At 52.7% G+C, this 15,105-nt stretch overlaps 3 protein-coding genes across 7 annotated transcripts in view; all 3 read left to right on the top strand.

Annotated features, from left to right (window-relative positions):
* Positions 1-3,572, top strand: part of PTPRA (protein tyrosine phosphatase receptor type A) — a 115,408-nt gene extending 111,836 nt beyond the window's left edge. For all 5 annotated transcript variants that reach the window (XM_072943920.1, XM_072943919.1, XM_072943916.1 and 2 more), the window contains 2 exons: positions 2,488-2,623; positions 3,273-3,572. In XM_072943920.1, the coding sequence (XP_072800021.1) occupies positions 2,488-2,623; positions 3,273-3,347 (211 nt within the window). In that variant the 3' untranslated portion in view covers positions 3,348-3,572. The remainder of the gene's footprint in view (positions 1-2,487; positions 2,624-3,272) is intronic.
* Positions 3,573-8,937: 5,365 nt separating this feature from the next.
* Positions 8,938-9,803, top strand: GNRH2 (gonadotropin releasing hormone 2). Its single transcript, XM_072944637.1, has 3 exons — positions 8,938-9,094; positions 9,217-9,347; positions 9,711-9,803. The coding sequence occupies exons 1-3, from the start codon at positions 8,938-8,940 to the stop codon at positions 9,801-9,803; spliced, it is 381 nt and encodes a 126-aa protein (XP_072800738.1).
* Positions 9,804-10,425: 622 nt separating this feature from the next.
* Positions 10,426-12,374, top strand: MRPS26 (mitochondrial ribosomal protein S26). Its single transcript, XM_072943915.1, has 4 exons — positions 10,426-10,681; positions 10,785-10,931; positions 11,027-11,150; positions 11,862-12,374. Exons 1-4 carry the CDS (start codon positions 10,470-10,472, stop codon positions 11,994-11,996), a joined length of 618 nt encoding a protein of 205 aa, XP_072800016.1. The 5' UTR covers positions 10,426-10,469; the 3' UTR covers positions 11,997-12,374.
* The last annotated feature ends 2,731 nt before the right edge of the window (positions 12,375-15,105 follow it).

The following is a 15,105-nucleotide window of genomic DNA, read 5'->3' as shown; positions in this document are numbered from 1 at the left end:
CTTGTTCAGTGAATGAGTTATCTTACCTCTCTCTGAAGCCAGCTGCATTAGTCCTCTATTGCTGCATAATACCACTACCACAAACTTAGCACCTTAAAACAACACACAATCTTTGTGTGAGGAATCTAAGCAATTCTTAGCCAGGTCCTGTGCTTCAGAGTCTCACAAGGCTGCAGTCAAAGTGTTGACCAGGGCTATGGTCCCATCTGAGGCTTGACTGAGGAAGGATCCACTTCTGAGCTCATTTTGTTTTTCAGTTCCTCGCAGAATCTTGTATTTTGAAGTTCCTTGCCACATGGGCCTTCCCAGCGTGGTTGCTTGCTTCTTCCAAGCCAGCAAAGGAGTATTTCCTTACAAAACAGACATTATGTTCTCACGTAACATAATCACATATGCATAACTGTATACATTCCATCACTCTTGCTGTATTCTTTTGGTTGGAAGCACATCACAAGTCCTGCCACACTCAAGTGAAGAGAAACACACAAGTACATGAACACCAGGAGGCAGGGACCTTGGGGGCTAAGCTGAAGTCTGCCACATCCACCCCCCTTTTGGATATCAGTTCCATCCTCTTTTGTCTCCTCGAGGACCTGACTTCACTATCCTATGTCATCAGGTTTTCTTCTGGATAACTACTATCGTCAAACAAAAGTGCTATAACTTCTCCCATCTTAATATTTTTAAAAACTGTGGGCTCCAGTGCCCCTCCAGCTACCCCTCTATTTCCGTTTTCCTTAATAGTAAAGTTTCTCAAAAGATTTGTCCCTGCTAACTCTCCAGTTCCTCTCCTCCCAGTCTCTCTTGAGCCCCTTTCAGTTACCCTCTGACATACTCCATTGCAGCTGCCCTGTGAGGTCTCCCGTGACCTTCACATTGCTGCGTCCGGTGATCACTTCTCAGTCTTATCCTTGACTTTCGTTAGCATTAGACTCAGCTGACCACTCGATTCTCTGTGAAATGCTTTCATCATAACTTCTCTCTTGGTTTTTGTCCTCATTGGCTGTTCCGTCTTTCTCTTTTGTTGATTCCTCCCCATCTGTGGTCGAGGGCCAAGTCCTTGGACCTCTTCTCTGTCAACTGAGTCAGTCCCTTAGGTGAACTCATCCAGTTTCCTGGCTTTAATATCAACTCCTGAATCTTTACCACCAGTTCACCTTCTCCTCTAAACTCCAGATTTATATATCCAGTTACCTTGGGCATCTTCAGTTTAAAGGGATATTTCAGGACTGATGTTTCTTTCCAAGCCTGCTGTTTCCACAGCCTTTCCCAGATCAGTAAGTGGTATTTCAGTTGGACACTTAACTCAGGTAAGAAAGCCTGGAACCATCCTGTTTTTTCTCTCACATATGCATGCATGTCTAATGTTCTACCTGCAAAATAATTTCCAAATCAAGTCTTTATCACACGCTCCACCATGGCCCTCTGTCCAGGCCACCATCCTCTCTCCTCAGTAACTGTACTGCCCTCACTGGTTTCCCTGTTTCCTCCCTCCCCCTTCAGTTTGTTCTCAGTACAGCACCCTGTGAGTTCCTTTTAAAACTTAGTCAGACCTCATCACTCCTTCACTCAGAATCTTAACACTGGCTCACAAGGCCCAACATCTCTGAGGGCTCCTTGCCCAGGCCAGGCAGGGAGTGCACCAGGGGACTGGCATTCTCCCTGAGGGCTCTGACCTCACCCCGACCACGTCCCTCCCTCCACTGGCTTCAGTGCCTAGACACTCCTGTCCTCTGCCTGAGATGCTCGTTTCCAAGGACCATGTCCTTACCTTCTCAGGGTCTCTGCTCACATGGCACCTTGTTAGAGAGCCCTCCCTGACCGCCCTGTTCACAGCAGCACTTCCTTCCAGCCTGCCTTGAACCGCCGTTCCTCTTTTTCCTTTCCGGGTACTGCGTGTCTTACTGCCAGGGGATACTGCTACCCACCACAGTCCTACCACACAGCAGGCATGTGGTAAGGGTCTTGTGATGACAGTGAACAGGGTGGATGGTGTCAGGGTGAGAGTCTGGATTCGTGGGATTTAGGAAGAAAATGAGAGCCATGGAAAGAATCAGTCAACATACAGCAGTGCAGGGGGAGCAGGGCTTGTCAGGAAAAGAGCGGGCTAGAACTCTGACATGCACGAGCAGCAGGCCAGGGCGACCTAGGCTTGTCTGTAGGTGGACAGTGATGGGCAGTGCAGGGGGTGAGGGGGTGAGGTTCCTCACCACTGTTGCACGGGTGAGTCCTTCAGCAGGCAGAGTGGGCCGTGCAGCAAGGGCAGCAGGGGTGTGCCCGCCCCACCAAGAGCTGTGTGAGCCTGGGCTTATGTGGAGAGGAGCGGACGGGCCTCCTGCCCCCACCCCCAGCAGCCCCACTGGAGGACAGACATTCCCAGGAGCACGGGCCTCGGCCTTTATCTGCTCATCGCCATGGTCACTCACCTCCTGGGCACAGAGAGCCACTGCCGGTGTGATAAGTACGTCTGCTTCTGCTTTGTTACAGCGCCGGGGCAGGGCGGACAGGGACCTTCTGCGCCCTGAGTACAGTCCTGGAGCGGGTGAAAGCCGAGGGGATTTTGGATGTCTTCCAGACCGTCAAGAGCCTGCGGCTGCAGAGGCCACACATGGTCCAGACACTGGTATGCTGGCCTGCGCATTTACCCATGCCACCCCACCACTGGCAGCTCTTCTCAGCCAGGGCCAGCTCAGGGGAGGCTCTTCTGAGGGCCTGTCTGGCCTTCAGAAGACTGTAACCACAGACTCATCCTTCCCCAAGGTGCCTCAGACAAACAGAATAAGCTCTGGGGGGCAGGAGAGCATGGAGGCATATCATAGCCCCACACCAGGAGGAGATGTCAGTGGCCTCCGTGAAGGCTAAAAGGGGGTGCCAGGTGCCCCATGGGGCTCTTCTTTGCTTCTCTGTGGGTCCTGGGGTGCGGAAGACTCAGGAGTACCTCCTCTCCTCTGCTCAGGCTCCCTTTTAAGAGGTCTCCTGTCAGTCTAGATGACCAGTGACCGCCGAGCATGGGGCAGACATGAGGTCATATCTGACTAATGCAAATCTGGGCCCGTCCTCTGCACATCCAATCACTTGCTCTCCGTAGAATGTGGCTGCACTCAGCCCAGAGGGGGAATGTTGTCAGATCTCTGGCAGGGGGCTCAGGTGGAAATCCAAAAACATTCATTTCCTCTTAATTTTCATTTTTTTTTTAATGGGTCTGTCAGGAGCTGCAGGTGCATTGTTCTCTTCAGTAACATTGGCCTTTTCCCCTGCCTTTCACTCTCTAGGAACAGTATGAGTTCTGCTACAAGGTGGTGCAGGAATATATTGACGCATTCTCAGATTATGCCAACTTCAAGTAAGAGGCGATGAGGCCCCGTGGACAGGAGAACTGCCTTTAATATTTTGTAACATTCTGTTTTGTTAATATACCCCAAATTGTGTATATATCTTATAACTGTTTTAGAAATTGGTACATAGGCTTCTATTACCTACTAGGTGGAGATTTTATATGTAAATGTGTTAGCACTGATAGTCCTTTTTCCAATGTTTTATTGGGGAATTAAATAGTGTGATGTTTCGATTGATATCGTGAAATCCTCTGCCTGGAAATTGGGCTCTGTTGTTCTTGGGTTTATGCATCTTCTCCTAAAGGAACACAAACCCACTCCAGGTAGCTCAGCATCAACTAAGAAGAAAAGCACAAAGTTATCAGAGCTCTTAAGGAAATTGTTTGTCCTGGTGCCCCCAGTTCAGGCTGCTGTCCCCTCCCTGCTCTGTAAATAACCTCTCCCCCCTCCACCCCTGCCCACTCTCACACCAGCCACATCCCACCATGGGGACTGAAGAGACCAGAGCGGTATCTCTGGCACCACACTAGGGATTATCAGGTAATAAAAGCTTTGACTCCCTGAGGAAACGTCTCTCCCTTTGTCTGGGGTAGGGCAGTCATAGCAGCACTGGGGTCCTTCCAGGCCACTCCTGGCCGTGCCCTTACTGTTCTGTCTCACCTGGCCGCAGAGGAGCCATGGTCTTCCTGACTCTTTCCAACAAGCACAGCCCTTCTAGCTCTAAGGCAGTTGCCATGACCCTCCTTTCACTCCCAGCATACCTTTGGCGCAGTGGTCCTAGCCAGCCTCGCACCCTGGCGAAGATGGCCAGGGTCTTCACTGCTCTGTGTGGAGGGGCACAGAGGAAAAGAGGGGGGCTCAGCTTTGGGCTGAGGTCAGCTTGACCTCTCCAGTGCTTGATGATTTGCTGCAAAACTACCTGGATCGTGTCGTTCTGTTCAGAGTAAGTGTTTATCTGCACTTACTGTGTTAAACAGCTTCCATTTCCTTTCATATCTGTCCTCGTGTCCAGGACTTCTATTTGGTGGTGCCTCACGTGCAGAGACCAGCAGGGTGGGCATCTTACATCCCGACTTGATTTTGAGCCTAACACATTAGACAGTGTCTTAAATAAGGTGGATGTTCGTTTATTTCTCAGGCAACAGTCTGCCCAGTCTAGAGACCTAGTATCCTCCATCTGGTGGTCCCGGTGTCCCTCGGAATTGTTGTTCTCATCCTCATGGTTGAGGTCACTGTCTTTAGAGCAAAGGGCAAGATCATTTTCAAGAACATGAAGCAAAAGTTGCACTTTTCATTTCTACTCATATCCCATTGGCTAAAACCTAGTCATAAGACCACACTGAGCTACAAAGGGTGCTAGGAAGTGTGGTCTTTAGTTGAGGCACAGCTGGGAGGGTGGGTCTGTCCACAGCCCCTGTCCTCATGGTCAGCTCATCTTGGAACCAGGAGAGGAAACTGGCTGCCACGGCTGTCAGTGCAGGGCTGAGAGAGCCTTGCGGCCCTTGGGGCCTTTCTTGAGGAGCAGCAGCCAGCCCTGGGCACGTCGGGGGCTGTCGGGAGTGAGAGATGGCACCCCAGCCTGGTCCATGGAGGCATGCTCAGAGATCAGTGCTGCCGTGCTTCTTGGCGGAGATGGAACTTGAGCTGAACCCAAGGGATGCTGGAAATTCAGATGAGTGAAAAGGAGGAAAGATCAGTGGAGCAGCACTGCAGAGGGCCTCAGGGTCCAGCCAGACGAAGGCACAGTGGCTCCAAGATGGGAGCCAGGTTCTACAGCAAGTTCTATTCAAGATATCAGCAGGAAGCAGGGCACCGCGACAGACCACCTCTGGAAGCTTGCGAGAAGTGAGTAGTGTCAGTCTGTAGAGGCACTCGGTTCTCCTGAGGAACTCCAAGGGCAATAAACTCAAAATTGAGTAGTTTTCAAAGAAGCAGGGATAAATTAAGCAGAGACAAAAATCTAAGGAATTTCCAGTAAGGATGCCATGTTTGGGAAGAAAACTTGTCTCCTTGCAAGCTGCCCATTGGTGCCTCTGTGTGACCAAGTCCAAGCAGAGGAAGGAGGGCAAGTCTTGGGTCAGCAAGCCACATACTGGTGACACATTCTTACACCCTGCACCGCCTCCCACCTCCCAGCAGGCCAGGGCCTGTGTTGAGCAGCTGCGCACCAGTGTGGCCTGGCAGCTTTCTGCTGGGGTCCATGCTGAGTAGGTTGTGGGTGGGCCATTATTTTAAATATCACCTGGTTGCTAAACAGATATCTTCAAGCAGGAGTTAGCTCAGCTCTGCTCCCCATCTCTCCCTCGGCTTACAGGGTATATCACTCATCCCTCCCTCTTCATCTCTTTCTCTTCCTGTATTATTCAGGGCTTGCATGATTGCGAGACATTAACCTAACAGGGACTAGTCTAGGCTCAAAAGGAAGTGTACTGAGGCTCACGCGGCACAATTGTGTGGAAAGGGCAGGGGTGACCACTTCACCCAGTGCTCACCTCTCAGCCAGTCAGCTGGGACCTGTGGGGTTAGAGCAGGGGTGAGATTTCTCAGAAGGGGGAAGAGCAGCATCCAGCACAGTGGGCACTCAAAGCTTGGGGGCCTGCCACACTCTCACAGACCTTAATTCATCCAGGCAGCTTCATCCCCGGGCTTCCTTCAGTCTGTACTCCCACCCACCCAAGATGCCTGTCTTTTCATTTGGGGAAAAAAAAAAAGCACTTTCCTCAGGCCTAGGGTCTTCCATTCCCACACGTTCTTTTCTTACCCCTTCATCCTAAGCACTGAGCCCCGGGGATCCACCGTCTCTGTGTCCATTAGCTCCCACTCGGTGTAGCGACTGCCTCCTGACTACGATCCTTACTCTGCGGCTGCTCCTCCATGGTCCCTCCTCCACTGTCCCCTTCCTCAGGGGTGGGGCATTCCTGCGGTCAGTCTGTTGTGGATCCTCAGCCCTCCTCCAACCCTGAGCTCGCACTTTGAGCTCCAGGTCCACACATCCTGCTTCCTTCAGTGACCATGGGGTAGCCCAGAGGCACCAGTCTCAGGCTCCCCACGCCCAGGGGTTCACCCAGTCCCCAAAGCCCACTGCCCTTTCAAGCAACCTCCAGCATTCTCTGTGCCTTCTCCCACCGCACTCCAGGCCCACAGATCCCCCAGCATTTCCGATGTTGACTTTTCCCCATTTCGCTCCTTACCCCGGAGCACCCACTGCTGCCCTCCTGCCACAGCTCTCGCTAACTCTTCATCCTTCACCCAGACCACATGCTCAGCGGTGTGTGCCCCTCTGTGCTCCGACAGCACCTAAGCATTCAGCTCAAAGCCTCTGCTTTCCCACCTGACTACGCAGTCCCCAGACTAGCATGATGTCAGCTCAGGGTTGAGCATGAGTTAGAGCTCAGTCGTGAACAAATGGCTTTCTGTGTTCCGCTGAGAAGGACACAAGGATGAATTCCAGAGTTTATAGTCCGAAAAGGAACAGCAAGTATTCCTGAAAGACTATATTGACAGAAAGAAAAGGACTGGAGCTTTTCCCTGGGAAGCTTAGTTCTTGTTTTGACTTTTCAGGAAAAACCACAATCAAATTACAGAAAAAAATAAAGGCACCCTATTCCTCTTGTAAAATAAACACCAGGGCCTTTGAATAAAACATTCTGTAAGTCCAAACCAGAGCTAAGCTAGTGTCTTGTACTTAGAGTCATTTTCACTAAACCACAAAGCAAATGTCCTAAAATTTACTTAGTTAACTATTCCAAAAGGGATAAAGTCAGTTGCTGAAACAATTTCACTGATCATACAATCCGAAGATTTCTTTCAGGAAAGTCAATCTGAAAATTCACATGTGTGCTCCTGCCTGGGCAGCTGAAGTCTAGGAAGTGTGGTCCCAGACTGGAGCACATTATGTCATCTCCCCTCAGTCTTTGCCACAGGATTTGACACACCTGCTCTCCCAGTGACTGGCCACCACGATGCCCAGCCTGACGCTGGCCCTTCCATTTGCTGTTTAAATTGCTGTCCAAAGGCGGAGATTGGCTATTAACCCTGTAAACTGGCCTCTGCCCCCAAGGGACTAACGGCTGGCGTCAGAAAGCTGAGCTGACGCAGGCTGAGGCAGGAACCTGTTTCTCACATTCCCGGGCAGATCTGCCCAAATCCATGACTGGTTCTGGGTTGAGCACAGGATGGGAAGAGGTTGGACCCTTGGGAGGCAAAATTATTCCTACCTGCTACTGACAGAATCACAGAGGCTGCCCTGCCCCCTTAACTGGGCCCCCTGTCACGGGCCTGCTTGGAGAAGAGAGAGGCCACCCAAACCTTCCACCTGGAGTGACCCAGCCCTGGTGCCCAGGTGTGTGGATGAGGACGGTTCACTTAATCCATTTCACAGGTGGGCAAACACGCCCTTGGGAAGGGTGGTCATAGCTCTTCTCAGACCTCTTAACAGGCCGCTGGCCTCCCCACTCTTAGGCCCCAACTTTTCTACTGGGGAGAGCCCTGAGCTGGGTGGGACTCAGGGAGATTCCAGGCATTGCCTCTCTAAGGACCACAACTTGGGGAGTCACAGAGGGCCGTGAGGGCTTTCTAGACCTAAGGGCAGGAGTTTGAGAGTGCAGCCAAGAAAGTGGGAAGATGAGACTTGAGGGGCAGGGGCCAGGCTGATGGCAGGAGACCTGTGACTTCAGATCCCTGGGGAGATGCGATGAGGGAGCATATGTCTGGTGACCCCAGGGCTAGCAGCTGAACATACACTGGGAAGGGAAGGGTTGGGCGGCGAGCTTCTCCCCCTCCCGTTTGAGACGTCACTTGAGTCTGTGGGCCCAGAGCCGGGGGTGGAACTAGCTGATCAATAAATCCCCGGGGCTGCCGGCAGGGTTCCGCTGCTGCCCGGAGGAGCCACCTAAGGAGCCACTTGATCCACAGCTCTCCCTTGGTGAGTGAAGAGGCTGCCCTCCCCAAGGGCTGGAGCTTCATTCTGCGCGCATGGCACGCTGCACCTTCCCCTCCTCAAGTCCCTCTACTCCTGATCTGTGCCCAGAAGACCCCCTTTCCCTCATCTCCCCAGCAGCTGCCCCTTCTGCTGTGTGGGAGGGACAAAGGGTAGAAGCACTTGCCCCTGTAACCACCACACATCCATTCCACATGCCCAGCTGCCATGGAAGAGAGATAGCTACCCCCAGAGAAAGGGGCCAGAGCACCTACCAGTCAGGTCCCCCAGCACCAGGTGCCCTAAGCGCCCCCAGGTTGCTGCCTGTCTCTTGGAGAACACCCCTGACCAAAGTCTCCCTTCCCCTCTCCAACCTTCTCTTGCTTCTGGATTCCCTGAAGGAAGAACAGGTAGGCCTGGCCTAGTTGAGGGGGCCATCAGCTGGCAAAGCCTCTGTGCCCCAGAGGCTACGGGAGAAGGCTAGTTGCCAGGAGCCCTCAGGGTCTGGACCCCTGTAGTCCTGAGGGGAGGAGCAATAGCAGAAGACAGAAGGACATTAGGAGACACTAAGCTGCCCCTGAAATGCCAGCTGTTCAAGGGGACCCTGGAGGAAGAGGAAGGGGGTATGTATGAGAGTGTCAGACTCCTTAAGCACTGTCCACTGTCCATTGGAGCAGCCCTGCCATGGCCAGCTTTGGGCCAGGCCTCCTGTTGCTGCTGCTGCTGCTGATCACCCACCCTGGACCCTTGAAGGCTCAGCACTGGTCCCATGGCTGGTATCCTGGAGGAAAGCGAGCCTCCAGCTCACCCCAGGACCCCCAGCATGCTCCCAGGCCCCCAGGTGTGTTGAAGACTCTCCCCAGCCTAACTAAGAAGCAGGTTGTGCTGGTGGAGCTCCTTTTCCTACCTTGAGCCTTGGATGGGGGTGGGAAGGGTGGGCTGCAGCCTCGGTTTCCTTCTAAGGAAAGGTTCTGGGCACTGCAGCAGGCAGCCCAGGCCAAAATGCCCATGGCCTCCCAAGTGTCCCCTGGGAGGGCAAGACCATGGCCCGGTGGCTCCTCCGCAGGAAGCAGCTCCTGGTGCAGACACTGCTGGTAAGTAGGGTGAAAGGCCCTCAGCATTGGCCGCCAGAGGCCATCCTGAGAACTGGGGGCTGGGGGTTGGGGAAAAGGAAACGCCACCTGCCACAGCACCCCCTGGCGCAGCTGTTGGTTCCATCTGCTATCCAGTATCCCAGAATTCTAGACAATTTATAATAAGATACTATGTTAAAGTAAAAGAAGTCACTAGTGGAGTAGGAGGAGATAATTGTACTAAAGACCTCCATAAATAAGGCAGAGGCAGCAATGAGATCGCCCAGGCTCCTTGACAGTCAAGGGAAGCCAATGGGTCTCAGGGTGGGCAGGCCTGCTGCCAGTATAAAGAGGTGAGGGGTGCGACCCCACACTTTGCAATAGGGACCTGAGAACCAGACGGTCACTGATACATGCACTGGGAATGACTCAGAGATTGCAGAACTGCCCAAGGCCAATAGCAGAAGGCAAGTGTAGGGAAATGGTTTATTACAATTTTGAAAATTGTATTTTAAAGTGCACCAGGAGAGGAATGTAACTAAAGGAGAAAGGCCAAATCCCTATTAAGGCAAAACCTTATCGCCTAATTTAAGTCGGTGTGAGCTCAAGTTTTTATACATCAGGTTTATTTAGGGTGGGCAACGCCCGTGTGCCGGGGGGAACTGGAGAATATGCATGCTGAGTCCTCTAGGAGGCCAGGGCGCGTCCACAGGACTAGGCTCTGCGAGGCCAAGTCTTGAGGGGAGGAGAGGGGGAGGGAGCGGGCAAGGACGCAGCTCGGCAGTCAGGTGACCAGAGCGTCCGGTGGAATGACCGCCGCCTCCTTTCGCAGACCGGACCCCAAGCACCACGCCCCGCTACCTTCCAATAAAGGTGTGAGGTCCCCGAAGGTGTCCTCTCCTTTATCCCTGCTCTCTCCCACCCCCAGTACGATCCTTCCTCGCATGGGGGCTGGAGGGAAGCGGGCCCCACGGGGAGGACGCGTCCAGGTCCCGGGGGACGGGGCGGTCGAAGTCAGTGGGCTGGGCTGCAGGGGGCGGGGGCGGGGGCGGAGCCCGCGGACTACGCGTCCCGTGGTGCCCAGCGGCCACTTCCGGGCCCCCGTGACGCCCTGCGGCGCGCCGGAGGCGGGGCGGTCTCGCCATGCTGCGCGCGCTGAGCCGCCTGGGCTTGCGGCCCGCGGGCCGGCCCCCTGCCCCGCTTCTGCTGCCTGCGCGGGGCCGCAAGACTCGCCACGACCCACCAGCCAAATCCAAGATCGGGCGCGTGGCGACCCCATCTGCGGTGGATCCTGCGGAGCTCTTCGTGGTGACGGAGCGTTACCGGCATTACCGCCAGACAATGCACGCCCTCAGGTGTGTGTGTGACCGAGGGGGAGGCGGCGGTCGGCGCCGTTCGGCGTGTGCGTTGGGGCGGGCGGGTAAAGAGAGTGCTGACCTTGGGCGCGTCTCGGCTCAGGATGGAGTTCGTGTTCGAGGTGCGTAAGAAGGTGTATGAGGCCCGGTCCGGGGTCCTGGTAGAGCGCAAGGCGCAGGAGGAAGCCGCGAAGCACCGCGAGCTGATGGCCTGGAACGAGGAGGAGAACCGGCGGCTGCACGAGCTGCGGTGAGTCGGGCGGGACGCGAGGCGGGGCGGGGCCGCCTGGCGGGCCCGGGAGACCCCCCGAACCACGCCCAGCCCCGGCTTCTCGCCTCTCGCAGGTTAGCCCGGCTGCGGCAAGAGGCGCAGGAGCAGGAGCGGCGGCAGGCCGAGGAGGAGGCCCGGCGGGCCGCGGAGGCGCAGGCCTGGGCGCAGCTCAAGGAGCAGGAAGTGCTGCAGCTGCAGGTGGGCCGCGTCTCGGGGGGTAGGGGGGCGGTGCTCACTCAGCCTGTGCGGCAGAGCCCTGCGCGCAGCGAGGTGGGGCCCCGGCTATGTGCGGAGAGGAGAGACCTAGGTCTTCAGAGGGAGTTAAAAGCAAGGATTTGGGAGAGGAGTGCAAGGAGAGTGCCTGACAGGCACGAAGACCGGGAGATGAAAGTTGGCATTGCAGGGTTCAAGTGGCTAGCCGGTGGGAGGGACCCCCGCGTTCCACAAGGAGTTTGTGTCTTGCCTTAAGGGTGATAAGGTCACTGAAAGACTAAATGTTCTGGGCTAGGATGGTAGGTGTGAGACTTAAAAGCAGGGAGACCAGTTAGAAGTAATCCAGTGAGCGTGAATGAGGCTTGACTTAAAAGTAATAGAGGGAGAAGGACGAGTATGAGAAAAATTAAGAAAGACCTAGGCCACATCGAGGGACTGATTCCACCCAGTAGTAGATTGTCACAGCTGGAGTGCTTGAATTTTGGCCGAAATGTCCAGGGGGTGATTATCCAAGAAAGCTGCCTGTCACAAAGCTGCCTCATACTCTTCCACTGGGAGGTTAGTGGGACACTCAAGAGAGGACCTGGGCTCCAAACATCTTTCCCACAGGAGAGCTGGAGTCCTCCCTCAGTGAGCTAAAGGCCAGCTAGTATGTGCTGGAGGCTCCCATTCACCTGGCCTTCTCTCTTCCAATAGGAGGAGGCAAAAAACTTCATCACCCGAGAGAACCTGGAGGCACGGGTGGAAGAAGCGTTGGACTCCCCAAAGAGTTACAACTGGGCCATCACCAGAGAGGGGGTGGTAGTCATGCCACAGCACAAGGGCTCCTGAGGGCCCAATAAGGACAGTGCCCACGCAGGGGCCATGTGTGTATGGGGGTAGGAGGGTTGGGCCTGATCTGGAATAAAGCAGTTGGTATTTATGAAGAATGAGGCACAGCCTGTTCCAGTGCAGCTCTCACTTTCTGGCCTCTGCACCCACCATGAAGTCAGACTCCCACACACGGTGCCCCGTTCTGCACCCTTGTACAACTCTAAGCAAAGCACCAGACCTTAGGAGTTTCCATCTCAAAGAGAAGCAGACTGGGCCAGAGACCTCTCTAACAGCCAAGTTACCTCCCAAGTATCAAGGCAGTGGTTGGCAGATTGCAGTCCTTGGGCCAAATCTGGCCTATTGCCTTTTTTTGTAAATAAAGTGTATTGGAACATAGCCACATTGATTCATTGACTGTTTTCACACTACAATGGCAGAGGTGAGAAGTTGCAACAGAGACCCCATGACTTGCAAAGTCTAAAATATTCTTAATGACTTACTACAGAAGAAGCTTGCTGAACCCTGATCTAGGCTCCAGCCAGAAGTAGGTATCGCCCAGTAACTGAGACACAAAGTAACCACTGGCCAAAGACCTGCTTCTGCTTGACGCTGGGCTTTGCTGGCATGCCCAAGACACAAAAGGCAAGAAGACCCCATGTCTTCCAGTGACGCTCTCCACCCTTGGCCTCGGTAACCTGCACTTGCCCTGGCAATGCTGGCTTTTTTGGCTCACACACCAGATACCAGCAGAGGCTTGGTTAATCTTTATAAGGTCAAGCACTTGGACCAAACCCTATGGGTACCAGAAATACTTGTGGTTAAAGTTTACAAGGTCGCATAAGTGAGCACATAGATCCACAGGCCCTATTCAGACCCAAGCCCTCAAGGAACATCCAGGATGAGGTTGAAGAGACATGTTTCTCTCAGCCAGACCTTGTGTCCCTTTGCCACCATTCACTGAAACTTGCCCGGATACCACCAGAAAGCAGAGTCCTAGAGCTGCTTTCCCTAACTCCCATGTTGTAGAGAGGTTCTGGGACCCTCAAAAAAATGAAAACTTTAGGGAATATGGGCAATCTCACATTCAGGTGGGGAAGCAGGTAACAAGGTCAAGCAGAGGGCCAGTGGTTGTTGAGCCTGGGACCCAGCCCCATCATGGCACTGCGCCCCTGAGGGCAGTGCCCTCCCCCAGGCTGATAATTGCTGTACTCTGCCTTGGCGCAGCTCAGTGGATCTCAGGTGCTCAGCTTAATTTCTGGGTGAGAGCTGAGGGGCACACGTTGTAGACTATGGCTAACAACTATGGTTAGCAACTATGCTAACAGCTTTGGGCTGTGTTATGGTGAGGGGTGGGCCATCTAGTCCCCTGCAGTGGAAGCCTTTGGTGAGCTTTCACATGGGACACGGCCTGTTTTGGGAAGTCCAGTTTCATTCTTGCCAAGGCCCTGACCCTCTATCAGGGTCCAGACACGCATCTGTCTTCAGGTACACAAGACAGCATCATACCTTCTTGAAGCACTGTTTCGGGGCTATTTTTCCTTCACTAATGTCCTGCACAGGGCTGTAACTACTTAGCATTCACCGCTGACGCCAGTATGTCATGCAGAGCCACCTCTAAACCAAACCATTCAACATTTTTGTTCTCAACCCACAGCCATCTTACTGATTTAGGCACAAATAGGCAGTTTACTGGTACCTTCAGGGTTAACTCAAGCCCAATCCCGTGTGTACCTGCAGCTAATGGATTGTGAAGTGCTGGCAGGCTCACAGGTTATTTATCAGATCATAACCAGTCCAGGCTGCAGAGCTGTGTGGTGTCCCACGGAAGGATGCCTAACCTCCCGTAGAACCCTGATGATAAACCTGATGGGCACGGTCTTGCTCAAAAACACCAGGGTCTCTTCTGATTCCAAAAATGGTTTAGGTCTGCTACAGACAATGTGAGCCTGTACCTCAAAGAGAATCTTCCCTTGTTCAAGGCCACATGTATGAGTAGTGTATTTGAGGGCTACCCAGTAAATGCATTTGGAGCACAATACCCAAGTGTAAATGCTTTCACCGAGATCTGAAGAGGCTGCCATGCTTTGTGCATGGTGGGGTTTAGACGATAGACTGGGGTACTCTTTTTTTTTTTATTGACTTACTTTTTTTTTTTACATTTTTTATTGATTTATAATCATTTTACAATGTTGTGTCAAATTCCAGTGTTCAGCACGATTTTTCATTCATGGACATATACACACTCATTGTCACATTTTTTTCTCTGTGATTTATCATAACATTTTGTGTATATTTCCCTGTGCTTACAGTGTAATCTTGTTTATCTATTCTACAATTTTGAAATAGACTGGGGTACTCTAAAGTGCAATTTGTGTTTTACTTGAGAGAGGTGTGCTGACCCCCAAGAACTTTGCTGAGTGAGCAGTTTTTTCTTCAGGATTTGTCTCCCCCATCAAATATTTTTCTTTTTTTCATTTTAACATTTTTATTGATTTATAATCATTTTACAATGTTGTGTCAAATTCCAGTGTTCAGCACAATTTTTCATTCATGGACATATACACACTGATTGTCACATTTCTTTACCAAGACACCCTGGATTCTTGCCCCTTTCAATTCTCCAGGAAAAGCAGCATGATGTCAACGAGGTGGACCACCATGATGTCCTCAGGGTGCTCATCAGGGTCGTGCAGTCATTCACTCCTGGGCTGGGTTGTGCTGACACTGCTGCCGGGGCAAGGCTGGTGTAGTCCAAGTGGACAGGAGAAGAATGCATCTGCCACGTGAATGAGTGCCGGGTGCCTCCTTAATCTGTTCTGTCAAGGAGACCACACTAGACCTGAGTGAGCCTAAAGTCATTCCCCATATTTTTCCAGTACACTCCAAATTTGCTATGTGTGTATCCGATATTCCCTGAAATCTTTGGGAAAGTTCCTTCTGAACTTACCCTGTGGTTATTTCCCTGACACAAATACAGAAGTGAAATGGATACCTAGGAAACAAACCCAGCTGACTGCTGAAATAAGAGCAATTCTGAAATCTGACAGGAAGAGTGATGCTTGGAACTCCTTCCTTTCCAAATAGGGAGTCAAAAGCAATATTTGCCCCCCTAAATCCTAAGACAGGC

This window comes from Vicugna pacos, chromosome 19, assembly GCF_048564905.1.
Source record: "Vicugna pacos chromosome 19, VicPac4, whole genome shotgun sequence".
In the NCBI taxonomy this organism is placed as follows: domain Eukaryota; kingdom Metazoa; phylum Chordata; class Mammalia; order Artiodactyla; family Camelidae; genus Vicugna; species Vicugna pacos.
The sequence above is the reverse complement of the archived record's forward strand: the minus strand, read 5'-3'. Positions and strand labels throughout refer to the sequence as shown.